We start from the raw sequence: 17,318 nt of genomic DNA on the forward strand, positions 1-17,318 counted from the left end.
TTTTGAGGATTTCCGGTGTTGGGCTACGTAACCGTTGTATAGTTTCCGGCTATTGCGAAAAACCGGGACTGAAGCGGAACCTAAATCTTGTGAATATAAGATGTACATACCTCATTATATCTTATGATACAAACCATACAAACAGACCTCAAAACCTACATCTTCTGAAGTGCTTTTTACAGGACATCATATCCATTCCGAAAATGTTGGTGCTTTCAGGGATAGGCGTGTATACCACCAACATATGTTGCTTCAACTAATGCAGATTATTCAGCCACGACATCATCCCACGAATCCATGGACAGTATGACAAAGTCTGCCAGTTTGCCGGGGCGATAGAGATCCCTAATCACTGTCAAGAAAGCATGCGCGAGCAGCTGAAAGAGCACCTGTCATGATTGTGAATGTATCATGTGGAACTGTAAAACACTGGTAACTGTAAGAGAGATGAAACACGAAACCGTGTTAATCAGTCGGGTAGCTTGATGCATTCTGGGTGACTTTGGACTGGGACACCAGTAAGGAAGACGTGAATAGCCTAAGTAGCAGTCTAAAGATGAATTATGTCAACGAATAGATGAAATCTCAAGGATCAAATGATTCAGCGTTCCCTACCCCTTCAATGCCTCGTTCAAAGAAAGTTTTTCTGTGGGAATCCAAGCGGTATCCCAACCATGGGGAATCCTTTTCATTGCTGTCTTAATACCACCTAAAGATTAATATCCGAGACCTGCGAGAACAGCACCAATCTAAAATTATAATGTTAAACACTAAATAAAAAGTACAGCGGTGAGCCACGTGCATGATTATGAGTGAAAATATATCTACGAGAGTCGTTATATTTATAATTACTGGAAATAGGAACCAAGATTGTCCATTTCCATGTCCACTCAAGACATACCTTTCGAAAAACAAATATTTTGAGTAGGTTCTTTTTTAAACCACAAAAGCCGGGCAATCCATGTATGCAAGAATGAAAGACTTCATCCCTATGCAGAAAGCGATGCAAATCGTGTAATCAAACCTGTACTGAAGCAACAGTCCCAAGTTCCCTAAATCGAGATTATGGAGTTCATTTGTGAGGTAGCAGCCACCAATCGAACTGGAAGGTTCTTCTTGGCAGATGAGATTCTTCTCTGTATCTTCATAGCCATAGAAATTTGGTGAATATATTCTGTCGACGTTTGTTTAATTCAATGTTTGAGAGTCAGTTTTGAGTATTTGTGCATGTCACACATTTGATCCTCCAAAGGTTTTCAAAGTGAAATCACTTGTTTGCTTGGGAAGAGAGGATGGAAACAACTGGAATTTTGGGAAGCTCTGTGCTTCTGGTTTTCGTCGGGCAGAGGGAAGACGATGAGGGAGAGGAAGAGAGATAAAATATTAAGTTCAATTGTAATTTTTAATATTTTTATTTTGCTAGTTGAGGGTCCCATCTGGAGTATTTTTGTTTTTTGAGAATATGTAAAGAGTCGGATGGCGATAGCATTTCCCAAGTTCCAAATTAATGTAATATTTATATTATTTTAAGTAGACAATTAAGTGAATTAATTGTTTTTTTATTTGTAAACAAATAATTGCTTACAAATAATCAATTTAAACAAAAATAATTGTTTACAATAACTATAAACATTATTGTAAAATTTAATTTATATTTTTAAAGAATTGAATTGAATTGAATATCGTACTGTTTATGTGTACCCTCTGACGAATGGTACTTTAGGTTACTACCGAATTCCGTACCCGAATCGAACCATGAACTCTAACCGAACCCATATCTGGCAACTATGAGTTACAATTCAAGTTAAAGATGGCAAGGACAGATTAGTACGGATGAGAGAGAGAGAGAGAGAGAGAGAGAGAGAGAGAGAGAGATAGAATACATAGCATAGAAGCAAAAGATGGGAAAATATATCGACTTTATTAAACTTGAATCATGGTTTATACATGAAAAACAATAAGAACAACTTATATGCTCTTTGCCTATGAACAAGCCTCAAATCTTTTCTTACACTCCGAACTCTAAATCATCTTCTCAAATATATCTAGATGCTGTGAATTAGTTCATCTACTTCTTGAAACCACTATGCTAACTCCTCCGCAACCGTTTTCTTTGACTACCCTCTTGCCTGCATTTAGCATGCACTATAGGACCCAACTTTGACCTATCCATGCCTTCTGTTGATCCCTCCGGTGCATTCAAGTACACAGCATCTTTATACATCCATTCCTCTCTCTCATGACTATAAAAATCATCAAAGCACTCTCTACATAACACGCACGAAGTCTGATCTTCTTCAGCAGGAATAGCCACTTCTTCATCACTATTCTTCTTTTCCACAGTGGTCTCAGCAGACATAAATTTAGGAGCTGCATTAGTACACAATGCCTCTGCAGCAATAAACCACAAGCTCATATTCACAAACCATTTACGAGAGGGCTTCAGCTTACGGCTTTTAGACATACGGTTCTTGGTTACATGCCAATCCATATGCTTACTATGCTCTTCTTGGCACTTGAACCTACGGCCACAGGTTGTGCATTGTCCTGGAAGATCACCGTATAGAGCAGTTATTACAGATTCATGCCGCACCTTGAGAAGGTTGGCCTTAAACTCAACTCCTAAAGAAACCTTGGGAGGGGTTTGATTTGTCACTGAGATCAAACCTTGGGCCAAGAGAGAAGTAATCAAACCAGAATATGCACTGATGCCGGGCTGGTTGCTAGAGGCAACAGGATAAGGGTTCTGAACTGGAAGTATGTCTTGTGGGTAAGGAGGGGGACCTGGTGGTAGAAGTGGCATGGCTTGTTTTACAATAAAAGGGCCTTGATTCCTCTGGTTCTGCTGCATAGATAACGTTGAGTGCACAGTGGGAGTGGGAGGGCGAGAATTATGCACGTTTACATGAGGCCTTGAATCCACATATGGCACCGGCATGAGAGATTGAGAGTCCACACTAGAAGTAGAAGACGGCACTGATATACGAGTCACCACAAAAGGCATCTGGAAAGGCATAATCGGGCAGGCTTGCTGAGGAGGGTAGTGAGAACCCAAATTACGATTTGCCTCAGATTGGAATTGAGCAACCCTACTACCATCTTTTCCATATGCGCCCCTAGGTCTCTGATTTTCAAGTCCTCCATTACTGCGGTTATTATGACATGCAGGTGCAGCACAAGTAGTAGTGTCAAACCCTAACCCTAGCCCTGGCCCTTTTTGACTACCATCAAAATAGCATAACCTAAGAGAGTCGGAGATTGAAGAGGTGGCTGGTTTACTGCAGAAGGTGGAGTCCGTACGGCTGTGCTATTCTAGAGAAGACAGGAGAAGATGGAATTTAGAAGGTTCTGGCCAGTTCACTTGCAAATCCTATAACTCTTTCCTTTGCAACAATGATGTTATGCATCAATTTCCCCCTTTCGCTCAGATATGGAAAGCAAAAGTGCCTCCAAAAGTCAAAATCCTTGTGTGGCTAGTGGCGCTCGGGAAGGTTAATACTTGTGATCAAATCCAAAGACGAATGCCTTTTGCTTGCTTCTCCCCCCATTGGTGCACTTTGTGCAAATCTGGGGAGGAAAGCGTCAACCATATTTTCCTCCATTGTCCGTATAGCATTCAACTCTGATGGAAATTGCTTAAGGAAGCCGGAGCAAGATGGGTCACCCCAAAGGGATGTTTTGAGCTTCTAAGCATTAAGTTCGAAGGCCTAGGGAAAGGGAGGAAAGCCAAAACTTTGTGGGGATCTCTGTTGATGGCCCTCTTCTGGAACATTTGGTTGGAGCGTAATAAAAGAGTCTTTGAGGATTACAAGGGAGTGGGGGTGGAGGAGCTTCGGAATAGAGTAAAACACTGGGCAGCCCTTTGGGCTTCGGTTTCAGTGGAGTTTAGAGATTACAATTTCTCTTCTATTTTTAGGGATTTGTTAGCGGCCGTTATTTGATTTGGTCTAGCTTTTCCTCTGTTCAATTAGTTTTCTTTAGGGGTCCTTGCTAGTTCTCTTCTAGCTCCAGGTGGATATCTTTTCCACGTGGTTTTTTTTTTTTTTTTTCTTTTTTGTAATTCTTTTGTTTTATAAAATTCTTTCGTTTCTTTTCAAAAAAAAAAAAAGGCAATCATAATTGGGTCCCTCATCTTTCCGACCAATTGCTCCTCCATTAAGTCTACAATCAAACACAGATCCAGACGGAGACGGGGATGCCCTAACAGATAACATATCTGAAATCGAAACCGAAACCGAAATTGAAATCTCGCAGTTGTAGTTTACTCAGTTATCTGTTTTGGGTCACAGAAAGAGAAAGCAATAGGCAGCAATTTTACTTTCCAAAAATGTGAGCAATATATATCGTAACAATCAATTCCCAATTCTAATAGGAAACCTAACTCTACTGGGAACAACAGGAAATCCCAAATCAACTAGGAATAACAGGAAATCCCAAATCAACTAGGAAAATCCAACCAAACCCTAAAAGAAATCGCAAAATTATATAATTGAAGTATAACAAACAAAAAACGAAATCCAGAAGCTTTGAATAAAAGAATTCAAAATTTAGAACGTATCTTTGATCGCCGACGGTTGTGGTAGGTTTTGATGAAATCGCCGGCCGTCTCTCACGGCACGGAATGGGCAGCCACGGCGGCGGCAAGATAAGCGAGAACCAGGGGCCGGAATCGAAGACGACGACGTCGTTTGTAGAGAGCACAAGGAAAGGGAATCGATGGAATGGAAGAATGGAAGCGTAAGAACGTGGAAGAAGACTGACGAGAGCAATTGATATATAATGCGCGCCTTCCTTCTTTCACCCAAAAAAAATGTACGCGCTTTTTCTACAACGGTAACTTGAAAAAAAATAAAAAAAAAATTTATTTTTCAAATTTCAAACTGTTTTGTTTATTGGCAGGTTAGATAAGGACTCCCGGACCACAAAGATGTTAATCCTAGTAGTTGGGACTAAGCTGAATTGGCTTAGCATTCAGTAGTTGCACAATAGAAGATCATCAAGACCCAAAATTCAACCTATTTCAATTTGATTGGCCATATATTTAAACGAAATCAAGATTTAGAGGCAATTTTAAAGAGAAATCATCTTAAAAGATTACAAATGCGGCGCCGCCCTAGTTAGATTCATTCTCTACTCATCTCCCACATTGGGGACATATCCAGCATTCAAAACCTGGGTGAGCTGAATTTTGAAGGTATACGTGTAATTAGATGTTTTAGTTGTGCAGCCACTTAGTACTAGTGGTATTTCTCTTCACAATGAGAGGTCTTAGGTTCGATTCTCGTCAAAGGAAAATTTGAACCACATTATTGCTAGTCTAGTGTGAGGCTTAGCCCACTCCTCTCTCAATAGTATAGATAATATCATATGTTCCAAAAAAAAAAAAAAAAAGAACGATGTTTTGGTTGGGCTGATGGGACTTTTGTATAATTATTAGCTGGAGAGTCGAATTATCAGTTGGGACCATAGAAAATGAATCTGCTAATAGAAGTTATAGATTCGATCAAGAGGAAAAAACCATATCCCATGTCTTGAACATGATCATGCAATAAGCCCTTTAAGGGGATCAGTCTATAGCCCAACTGAGCCAGGGCTAGGCATGTCCCTGCCGATTGACATCGCATCTCTCCCATCCATTATCTGCTCATTGCTCACACCATCATCCATCGCACCCACCCTATGCTCATCTCCCACATCGATCGACGTCTAATCCCGCTTAATACCGAGCTCACAGGCGGGATTAGATAACTCCACTTAGTAAGGCGCGGGGCCGGTGTTAGTCTGATCTAGTCTCATTTAAACTAGTCTCGGCCTTTACCAAACGTGGGTTATCGGTCTTAGCCAAGGTAGTCACACTTTACACGGTGTAACAAACGGATCCCAAGAGTTTGCATTATCTTGGTTTTGATTGTTCCCGCATTAGACTTGGTATTATTATGTAGTTCAATTTCTTTGCATTTTTCTGCAGTCTATCTGAGTTTAAGTCACCATGGCCTTCAATCAATTGCAACGGAAGCACCCATAGACAACTGAAGCTCGGGTTTCATAGTCGTAAGCCGCCAAGGCGCGTTTTGATACCTGGCAAGAGTAAGATTTTCGACTTGAGAAATGGCGAGTCCTTTTCCGAGAGATGTCATCAGTAAATATGCTAGCCAAAGAACGAGTACTTTCTCAAACATCAAACAGAGGTTGTATAACGAACATGATCCACCACAAAAATGATAAAAGAAATATTGATTATTGAATAAAAATGATTCATAATCAGCATATTACAATCCAAGTTTTCCTTTATATTCTCCAACAAGCTAACATAGAGAAGGAAAACATCTTTATTTCATAACCATGTAAGTAGATTGTCAAGCATTCGGTACTTTAGTATTGAAGTTGAGATTTGTAGACGTCGAGGCCAGAGGTTGCTGGAGTTATTGGGCACAGCCTGATTGAGAATGAATACGTAACAGCAGGAATCAGATACTCGTCGTGGACGCAGGGGGACCAACTATCATCCCCAGCCAGGCCCATGTGCTTGTGATCAAGATGAACCTGTAGCACCATAAACCGTAAGCACCCTAAACCGTAAACCATTCTTTGTATATACTCGTATTAAATACAATGGACATCTGAGACAAATCAACTCGTACTGAAATGAGAGGTACTAACTAAAAACGCAGAAGAAATTACCTCAATGTCATCTCCTTTGACAAGGTCGTGATTGTGTGTTGCACGGTCAAGCTCAGCTGTGGTGTAATAACTTGCATTTATTTGCATAGGTGGAGATTTGCCATATATTGAAGCATAGATTCCGAAACCATCCTTGTTTTGAAATGTCACCCATCTAACATCCGCCCTACCTGAACATTCCCCAGGAACTATGTAAGGGACATGCATATCACCCACATTCTGCTCGTAGACCGCAACATGAGCAGCTGCTTTTCTGTCCGGATAGCATTCAAACGGTCCTCTTCCATACCATTTAATCTGGTCCATTGACTTATCCAAATGGAACTCAACTCCAACACGTGGCAGAGGTGGAAGGTTCGAACTTGGTCTTGTATTGCATTCAACGACAACATCTCCTGAACTGTAAATTGTGTAAATCACACCAATCTCAATTAATGCGCTTTCCTCCTTGGATAAAGAACCCTCCTCACTTTTGGGAACACCAAGAAAAACAGCAGCTACTCTCACAAGATGGTCAGTCTTAGTTTGTATAGAACAGCTTTTGGTGATATAATTGAGGCTATCAATACGAGCAGCTTTCCACAAGGAGAAATAACTACTGTCACCTCCTCCTTTGTCATTATCTGTGGGTGCTCTCCAGAAACATGGAAATATGCCTTTCGTCATCAAAGAAACTCCTTCAACCTACCATTTTTTTTATTTTAAAAAATAGGATTCAGAATGAGTGTTAGCGCAAATTGAGAACTACAATCTAAGAGGCCCGACATAAGAAAAGTTTACAACCCTCAATCTACACGAGACAGAACATCCTTTGCTGAGAAAACAAATAAAGTAATACAATAGTTATCCTAACAAACAGAACAGTAACTAGGCAAATACAATCATAAACCCTAAGATGCAACAGCTTCAGTCCAAGTTTACAAGAAAGAAGGAGCAGTCACGAAACTAAGAAGAAACGGATCCCAAATCATTAGAGACAGGTGGAAAATAGAGATGGTAATGGAATGATCCATTATTAATGTATTCTAAAAAAACTTGCACTAGACACCTAAGCCTTCTTTACAAGTCTAAATGTGATAATGAAATGTTCTCAATCAAGAAAAGGAGGGAGGAATCCTATGGAATTTGAAAATCTACGGCGGGGACAAAGAAGGGAACAAAGATGCAAGCAATAGAAGCATTATTAAACCAAGAATTCCTATGGAGACGAGGAAAAATTGCACTAAAACAGGATTCCCCATCCCAGATATCTTCCCTGAAATGACACCTCTAGTCTGACTATGTAACAGAATAGAGGATAACATGAAAAGGCCACAACAGATGGATTTCCATTTCTGACCCATGATAGAGTCCCACCCGTTCACATGTAAACCGTATGTACTTCATACAACTAAGTTCCAAATAGAAATAGTCTCAGTATGGTAAGAATGGATGCTGGTTTATCGGAAACAGGAACGTGACAACATAGTATATAATGTATTATCCAAACACTGAAGACTTCTTGGAGGGATGGATGAAATCATTATCAAACAATTTTTGTAAATAAAAAATAAAATGTGTTTTCACCAAGAAAATAGAAAAAGGTGAGAATACCTTCCAGCTTTCAACTGCTCCCGTTTTAACATTCAATATTATCTCCCAAAGGTTCTGCTGACTCACTTTAATTGTATCCCCAAGAATTTCACTGATGAATGTAGCTTCTTTAGTCTTGATGACCTGGAAAGCAAGGCCAGTTGTAAAAATTGTTTTATATGACAAAAGCTGTAAGATTCATTCTTATCACCTAACTAGGAGGTATTAAGAAAAAAACAATTACATGAGGAACAATTTCTCTCTTGGAAGGCAACTGGACTTGTGTAGATGAGATGACATGACCAGCTTTAACCCACTTTGTGGAATGCAAAAGCTTAGCAGTTATTGTCAGAAAATATTCCTCCGCAAATGATGAAGTCCATAGGGGATACCATGGAGCTGACTTCCACTCAATAGAAAAACTCTTCTGAGGTTCAATCAAAGGAAGAGACAGAATTCCAGATCCAAGTTTATATCCATCCCCATGAGCAGACCAGCTGAACTCCAATCCTTGTGTTGTTTCATAAAAGTGCGTATTTGTTATCTGCGAGGTGATATCGGTTACAGAAACATTTAATTAAAAGAAAGAAAAAGAATAAAGCAAACACAAATATGTGAAAAGTACCTTTACTGCTTCTTCCCTGTATGAAACCTTGATTGGTTGGTACACATACTTGACTTCTGAAGATAATAATCAAAGCAGCGAGCAATGATTTAATAGATAAATGACGAACACATGTTATCTTAAAGAACTTTGAGGACAGTGGTATTTGTAAGTTTATCGTAAATTATCAGCTTACCATGCATTGCAGGATGAGGAGTTCGATCTGGCCATACAAGGCCATTCAAACAGAAGTTTAGATCATTAGGAACATCTCCAAAGTCACCCCCATAAGCCCAATGCTTACTACCATCTGCACTTTCCTTCAATAGACCCTATATACAACGATAAAAATCTATTATCCCCTGATGGAATTCAATATTTAACATAATGTTGATGATCATCAGTATATTTCTTATACCAAGTATACGTTACCTGATCAACCCACTCCCAGATAAAGCCTCCTTGGAGACCAAATGTGCTATCAATTGCTTCCCAATATTTATGTATATTGCCACTGCTGTTTCCCATTGCATGTGAATACCTGCCATTATTTTATCGTGGTTTTAAGTGAAGAAATTTGATTTCTATGAGCATAAACTGAGGCACCTTGTATAACTTTTCAGAATAAATAACATGTTTGATATAGAACAATTATTGGACTATATCTAATAGCTAAAGCTTTCCGGAGTAGTGGTAAAGCAACAAACTTGATCATAGTATTAGACCAAGCAATCATCAGTGTAAATCCCCATAATTGCAACCTCCCTAAATAATTGAATTACACATGTTGGACTCCATTAGTGAAGAGGCGACATAACTGAGGACAGATATAAATATAAGTTGACTCATGTTCTAACTATGGTAAAATCAACTTATCTCAAACAACAGTAAAAGAAATAGTAATTTTACGTACTCGCACAATATCAAAGGACGTGTTTCATTTGGATCTTTCGCAATCTTCACAATGTCCCAGACCCGCATATACATGGGACATACAATATCTGTGGATGGAGTTCTGGATCCACCCCCTTCGTAATGTAACAGCCGTGAGGGATCCTTGCCACGAATCCAGCCTACGTTCAAGATTCAAGTATCGTAAACAATGAGTGGTAGGAAAAGGTTGACGAATAGAGATGCATTGGAAGCAACTTCAATTAAATTCCAAGGACAAAGGTGATCTAAACTTTTTTTTTAATAGGAAATGTTAACATTTTAAAAATTGGATAGGAAAGTATAGATAGACAAGGACTGTAACATAGACAAAGTGATCTTGATTGGCTTACCCAACTTTTAATAGAATTTTAATATTTTCTGAATTATTCAAAATTAGAGTGCATGCTTCTGTCTTTCGACAAACTTCATATTACTAGTGTAAAGCCCCTTCCCAAATGATTGCTATTACTTCCTTATTTACAAAATTATTGAACGCAAGTTCATCACCATTATTTCAAGGTAAACCTATTAAAAGCACAATGTGATTCCCAATAGCCTATTTTCAAAGAAAGAATCATTTGGGAATCGTATTGTGGATTTAAGAAGTTTAACTAGAAATTTAAGCTACCAGCTAATTCAAAACATATAATTCTTGAACAAGTAAGACATTCTCTATATAAGTTCCTTTGAAGCTCGACCAAAATAAGCATGTTTAAGGAAAATGGTTACCAGCTGAAGCAGAATGATTAGGTCCATATCCCGCTTCATTTCCTAGGGACCAGGAGAGAATGCAAGCATGATTTTTGTCTCTCTCAACCATGCCTATCACACGGTCTATCATTGCAGTAGCCCAGCTTGGTTCTAATGTAGGATGCTTCACATGCCCAGAATAATCAAAACCATGGGTCTCGATGTTGGCTTCATCTATCATGTACATGCCAAATAAATCACAAAGCTCGTACCAACGGGGATGTTGGGGATAATGACTGTTTCTCACAGCATTGAAATTATATTCCTTCATTAAAATCAAATCCTGTACACAAAACAGAGATGAAAACTTCATGAACGTAATAAACAGAACCACCCCCTAAAGTTGCTGATCAAATAGGCAAGCAGAGAATAAACGAAGGAACTAAAATATGTGTCACCTTAACCATGCAGGATTCTATGTTTGTTTTTCCCAGACGTGGATGATGCTCATGCCTGTTTACACCCCTTATTATTATTGGACGCCCATTAACAAGCAGCTGTTTGTGGGCTTTTGATACTTGTCGTATGCCTACGAGGCATGATTCACAGTCCACAAGGTTACCAGATGCATCTTTCAATATAACAGCAAGTGTGTACAGATTTGGCTGTGGATGGTAAACAATCAGTTGAGACACTAGGATGCAATACATACATACATGCATACATACATACATACATACATACATACATATATATATATATATAGAGAGAGAGAGAGAGGATAGAAGTCAAAAGCGTTCAAAAGCTGTGAAACATAAATACATAGTCGACAAGCTTTATTCCTTTTACTGTCTCAAATCTGGTCATATACTTTCTTTCTAGCATAAAAGAGAAGTGGAATGACAGCAACTAAAATTGAACCACAGATTTAAATTGTTTAATATTCAGTACAGCATCACTGAAAGCATTAGAGGTTCTTAAAGGCGATGATATTAAGAAAGACAGACTTTACTACAAACTCATCTATGGCCAATGTATAGTATATATTAATTGTGATCTGCTCTATCCTCCTGCCCTATTAAGAACTCTCTTAGAGCATCCCCAGTCAGGGGTGTTTACTACTGTGCTCAAGTGATCTATCTGCTTTATGCTTAAGTCGAACGAGAACTTGACTACCATATAGGAAAGAACCAATGCCACATTCTCAACAGAACTTGAATAACCCTTAATCCTAACTCATGTTTAGTTGAGGCGTGCTGAGTAAGGGAGAAGGTTGTAATCTCTAGTATTCACAAACTCTGGTGTCATGTGAAAAAGAAAAATCTACTTATCATATAAAAAGGTCGTACCCAGTGCACAAGGCTCCCGCTTTACGCAGGGTCTGGGAGAGGTGAATGTCGGCTAGTCTTACCCCCATTTATGGAGAGGCTGCTCCCAAGTCTCGAACCCGAGACCTACTGCTCATGGGCGAAGGCACTTGCCATCGCACCAAGTGCGACCTCTAAAAATCTACTTATCATATAAGCTGTTATAATTCAACAAGACATTTCTTCCAACATATCTCGAACAAGAAAGCAAAGTAAGTTATATAACAAAAAGGTGCAGCACACACAAATACTACACGTCAGGTTAAAATATTCACAGTGCCCGGGTACTTCCAGCACTTGACAGACATTTTTGGAAATCATCACTCAATGAATACTAGTAAGTAAAAAGGTATATATAACTTAAAATGGTCTGCTTTTAGCTTAAGAACAGGACAGGAAGAAACAAAATGAAAGAACAAATGAAGTGTCCTTACTTGCTCAGCAGACCAAAGCCTCGGCATTTCCAGTCTCCCCTCCAGCCAATAACCATGAAATCCAAGGCTTGTGCTGGGTGAGGGATTAAGCTTTAAACTAGCCACATTAGATGAGGCCAGATCAGCATATCCATCAGTACTGTACCAGCTAGCCGTGTCAAATAATGAAGCTTCTATTGTGTAGTTGGGAAGAATACTATCTTTAGATGTTTCTCTGGAGTTATCTATTTTCACTTCAACCTGGTAAAAAATGCAAAAAGGAAATAAATAAATAAAGAATTAAAAAAATTTCCATGTAGTTAAATTGCACTAAGAAGAGATCATAATCCCATCATATTGATAAAAGGGTATATTCCAAGAGCCTGACAGATAAATCAGTTACAGTGTAAACTTAACAGACATTGTGATAATCAAGGTAAAAAGTGAGCATAACAAAAATATAATCAATAAGAAACGTCAATGGGTTACAAACTATTGTCCAGCAATGTGCAAGAGGTTCATCCAGACAACACTATAAAACATTGTTTGTTTTTATTACTCATTAAAAACAAAGACATCCTTCCTCGATTAGTAGATACTTGCCTGTATGTCTGCATAAGAAAAATCCTCGGCCAGAGTTGATTTGAAAAAATAGTCTGTGATGAATACCTGCACATCAGTTATACTTTAGGATTTAATGTTATGCAATGCTCTAACTTATGTTAGCAGCAAATAGCAGTTTGCATTACTCAAATTAATGAGGAAATAGTTGAGATAATCCTATATGTGTAATCAAAGTAAAATATGCGTTAGCAAATTAATGAACTAGGTCATGACTGCGCACACTGACATGCGAAGAGAAGAGATGGAATGATCTTATTGTAGAGAAGCAGCCATGCAAATCATCAATGCATACATGATTGTCCCCAGTCTACCGCTATGTAATAGCTCCAAGAAAAGCCAATCACATGGTATAATGGTATTTAAAAGAAAAGAACACAAATGCAAGAAGATTATAGAACCTGTGGCTTGGAAAGGAGAAGCACATCACGATGAATGCCGGATAACCACCAATGATCTTGATCTTCAAGGTAAGAGCCATCACTCCATCTGAAAACTTGAACAGCTAGTACATTTTTCTTGTCCGTACTGAATGGGTAACAATAATCGGTGATTTCAAATTCAGCAGGAAGTCTGCTGTCCTGACTGACCTAGCACGAAATAAAGCTTGTTAATGTATTTGATAGAGATTCCTATCTAACCATGCATCCCTTATAAGCACAAAATGATCTTCATCTTGACATTGCTATGTTCTGAGTGCTACAATCTACAAGATCAACAAATGCACTTATTGCTAACTGATTAAAAAGCCATTAAATAATTACCTATATCCTATCGGGACCCCATTCACCCACGCACAGAAAGCAGAATCAACAGCTTCAAAGTGCAAAAAAATCCTGCGGCCTGTCAAATGCTAGTCACATGTCAATATGTCATACAATTACATTTAAAATGGTTACTTTTAAAATATTACCAAAGTTGAAAGTAAGACTATTTCAAAGCATACAAGTTATAGCACGGTACAGGTTTGATATAATACAGATCAGGAAACAAAAAACAGAGGGAAACAAAGAACAAAAATAAAAGAATTCAAAAGCATCACTGATCAGCAATACATTCAAATTGATCATACCATTCCATTCTTTAGGAATGTCAAAGTATGTCCTATAACAGCCAGTAGGATTGTCCACATGAACAAAAGGTGGATCCAGTGGAAATGGATACACAACGTTTGTATAAATAGGCCGATCAAATCCATGCATCTGCCAATTTGAAGGAACTGTTCCATTAGAGAAAAAAAAAACGTAATGAGTCAGATGAAAATTGCATTTCCTAGACATGGAGCAATCATGATCGGTGAATAACATAAACAGGAATAAGGATATAAACAACTAAGAATATAAAATTATTATTAAACTTCCTATTCTTTTAAAAATGAAGATGAAAAGATAAATATGGAATCATGGGCGTGATCCTAACCCTCTCCCTAAGAGGTAGGTCCTTAAATTCTGGGTAGTTACAGATATACATATATCTTGACAAATTTTCTTGGTTTCCCATTACTCCATAGAACTTGATTGGATGCGAGCCAACTATGACTTATACACTCCAACACAACACGCCATATAAATATAAAGAAGAAAAAGTGAAAGATCATATATGCCTACCAGGCAAAGTTTCCCACTGTATATCATGAAATGCAGAGTCATAAAAATTTAAGGGAACATTTTTAGGACTGGAAGCCAAGAAGAATTTCCAATAGCCTGACAAGGACTTGACAAAAGGCAAGCCCTTGACCCAAAGAGCCGCGCTGTCAAGAGCTCCAACAACAGCATCATCATTCCAAACAGCAGAGTTGGATACCACAAAACTCACTTTGTTGCGTTCATACCAATATTTAAGAGACCCTGAAAAACATAAACAACGTCAGATATCTTCTAAAAGTAAGCCATACAATCAGAACTTAGATGATGGTGCTCCTGAATCATGCACCCAAACCTCTCAGTCCGACATTGAACCAAGTAGGTTCTGCGGTTTCTTTCCCATGTTCCTAATCCTACCCAGTTACGTGTACTATCATGTGTAATGCAGCTAGTGCCCCCAACCTACCATTGGCAATATGCAATACCATGCTCATATACCAAACCATGATACAGTTTATGAGAGATGTACGATAATACAAATCTGCATCATAACCATGCTCCAACAACTATTCACTCAAGATATTTGAGAAAAAGCATTTACACTGAAAACCTTATGTATCAAAACTTCAACAAAAATCTTAGTCCACATATGTTAACCCAACTGATGAGCTTGCATATACATACATATTACAAATACTCAAAGCCGTGTGATTCTACATGAAATCACTAAATCATCATCAGTTACGATATGTATTGCGTGTAGAACCTCAAATTCAGAGTAAACAATTTAGCGAAATGTATTCGAACGTTACAACATCCAAAATGCAATGTGAATCTGAATCAAAGAATTATACTTCGACCATTCATCAGTAAACCCCAGCAAAAAAAAACAATTCCATCGGTCAACCAAGAACTAAAAATTACAAAAACCAAATTCAACAAATCAATTTTAGAAAATCAAAAATCAAAGCAATAAGAAACTGAGATTAAAATGCCATGAGTGGTTTACCATCAACTGATTCATGGCAGCGTAAAGGGACATGGGCGTCTCTCTTCCGCCACTTGATGATCGACTGGTCCTCCCACACATGATGCTGCCCATTCTCTAACAGGGAAACGAGTTGACCCGGCAAAGAAGAAGCCATGGCCGAAGCTCAGATGGTTGGATCAATCAGATTGGAGTGGAGTGGGAGAGTGGAGCTCATGAAGAGTAAAACATCATGAAAATGGTGACTTGGTATTAGATTATTGTATTTGGCTATTTCCCTCACAAAAAGTTAAAATAAAATAATGGATAATTGGATAACCTTGCACGTTTCTCTTTCAATTACATCGTGCCAGGTAGCGGTGCCCCGATTAGCCGGTTTGGTTTGGTTTGGTTCGTTTTGAAGCACATTATAATTTAAAATCTACGTTTAAGACTCAAAGTTTGTGGGTTACTTAGTATTATGATCTAGTGTTTTTTTTTTCACTTGTAAATGAGGTCTTCGGTTAGATTTTTGCCACATGAGAGTTTGAACAACATTACTGCTAGCTTATTGTGAGGCTAAGTCCACCCACTCCTATTAGTATATAAAATATCGTTTGTTAAAAAAATTTAAAAAATTTGATTCTCGCCAAAGGCGATTTTGAGCGACATTACTGCTAGCGTATTGTGAAGCTAAGTTCACCCTCTCTTAGTATAGAAAATATAGTTTGTTAAAAATAAAAAATAAAAAAAAAAGACTCACGCTAGTGGCATTGTCAAACCAAAAGGTTTAGTAAAGGAAGCTAAACCGTTTTTTTTTTCTTATACACACTCTTTTTTAGTTTAGCTATCAAACTGAATGAATTAAAACGGGGAATAATTAGAGTTTGTCGCTCTATTTCTCAGTTTTTTTTACTAAACATTTGTAATTTTTCTGTTTTTGATTAAGCATTATAAGTTTAATTTTGAGCACTTTGACTTGTTTCCAAGTCAGTTATTTAACCCTAATCATATTAATTGTGTTGGGAGAGTAACTTTTTAGATTGTATCATCAAATACGCTCTCTTAAAATGAAACAAATGGACATGATTAAACAAGGTTGTGTAAAATGAGGTTATCATTTTTCTCTTTGTAAGCCATTGAGAAAATATTGTTATATTACCTCAAATATATATAAAAGGAATTTCATAATGTAAATTCAAAAAGTAATATACTGAGACTCAGAATTTTTTAGCTAAACTACATCAAATTCAAATGAGTTTATGACTTTAATCTTTTTGGTATTAAGGGTTGAATTAAAATTGGGACAACAAATAAGGGGAAAATGCAAAAGTGTAAAACCAAGTAGGTGGTTCTCATTTGGTGTAGTTTGGTTTAGTTTAAGCGATTTTCAAATAAGGCAAAATAAATCAAATAAAATGTGGTCCGAGTTTGGTTTGACTTGGTTCAATTTACACATTATTGGGCAAAAACCAAACTAAATAGCTCAAATTGGTTTAGTTTGGCCAGTTTCTTACCTGCCTCTAGTAAGAGGAATCCCAATTACGCCACTCCACACTATACATATTTGAACTGTCTATTTTCCTAAGGTCAAATTCAATGATTTTGTTTCTCAAAAAATAAAAATAAATAAATAAATAAAAAATAAAACTCAATGATTTTGAACAAAATGAGTTCATATATTTGTATGATCAATTTTTTATGTCTCAATAATCTCTTATTTATCTAATTTTTTGTACAGATAATATATGAATGAAACTTCGAAAATTAAATGGTTTAGAATAACAATTTCATTAAGTTAGCCGTATGAATGGTAAGTACACATTCATTATCACATTATTAAAACAAAAATTCTACGGTGCTCCAGTGTATTTATACCCGGGGCTT

At 37.7% G+C, this 17,318-nt stretch overlaps 2 protein-coding genes across 2 annotated transcripts; both read right to left on the reverse strand.

The window, feature by feature from the left end:
- Nucleotides 1-2,089: 2,089 nt before the first annotated feature.
- Nucleotides 2,090-3,016, reverse strand: LOC126603384 (polyadenylation and cleavage factor homolog 4-like). The gene has a single exon (XM_050270211.1). It carries the CDS (start codon nucleotides 3,014-3,016, stop codon nucleotides 2,090-2,092), a length of 927 nt encoding a protein of 308 aa, XP_050126168.1.
- A 3,203-nt stretch (nucleotides 3,017-6,219) lies between these two features.
- Nucleotides 6,220-15,712, reverse strand: LOC126590359 (uncharacterized). Its single transcript, XM_050255833.1, has 17 exons — nucleotides 15,474-15,712; nucleotides 14,489-14,728; nucleotides 13,954-14,100; nucleotides 13,646-13,724; nucleotides 13,283-13,466; nucleotides 12,864-12,929; nucleotides 12,282-12,521; nucleotides 10,939-11,145; nucleotides 10,520-10,823; nucleotides 9,771-9,930; nucleotides 9,290-9,398; nucleotides 9,054-9,189; nucleotides 8,879-8,934; nucleotides 8,498-8,797; nucleotides 8,275-8,397; nucleotides 6,682-7,365; nucleotides 6,220-6,543 (listed from the first exon to the last, which is right to left on the reverse strand). Exons 1-17 carry the CDS (start codon nucleotides 15,607-15,609, stop codon nucleotides 6,373-6,375), a joined length of 3,342 nt encoding a protein of 1,113 aa, XP_050111790.1. The 5' UTR covers nucleotides 15,610-15,712; the 3' UTR covers nucleotides 6,220-6,372.
- Between the last annotated feature and the right edge of the window lie 1,606 nt (nucleotides 15,713-17,318).

The sequence above is a fragment of the Malus sylvestris genome, chromosome 2, assembly GCF_916048215.2.
Source record: "Malus sylvestris chromosome 2, drMalSylv7.2, whole genome shotgun sequence".
NCBI lineage: Eukaryota > Viridiplantae > Streptophyta > Magnoliopsida > Rosales > Rosaceae > Malus > Malus sylvestris.

Coding starts and splice junctions, on each gene's coding strand:
- LOC126603384 (XM_050270211.1), bottom strand. CDS start 3,016: ATGCCTTTCCAGATGCCTTTTGTGGTGACTCGTATATCAGTGCCGTCT.
- LOC126590359 (XM_050255833.1), bottom strand. CDS start 15,609: ATGGCTTCTTCTTTGCCGGGTCAACTCGTTTCCCTGTTAGAGAATGGG. Junction 14,729..15,473: donor CTGCCATGAATCAGTTGATG/GTAAACCACTCA, acceptor TATGTTTTTCAG/GGTCTCTTAAATATTGGTAT. Junction 11,146..12,281: donor GGCTTTGGTCTGCTGAGCAA/GTAAGGACACTT, acceptor TACCATCCACAG/CCAAATCTGTACACACTTGC.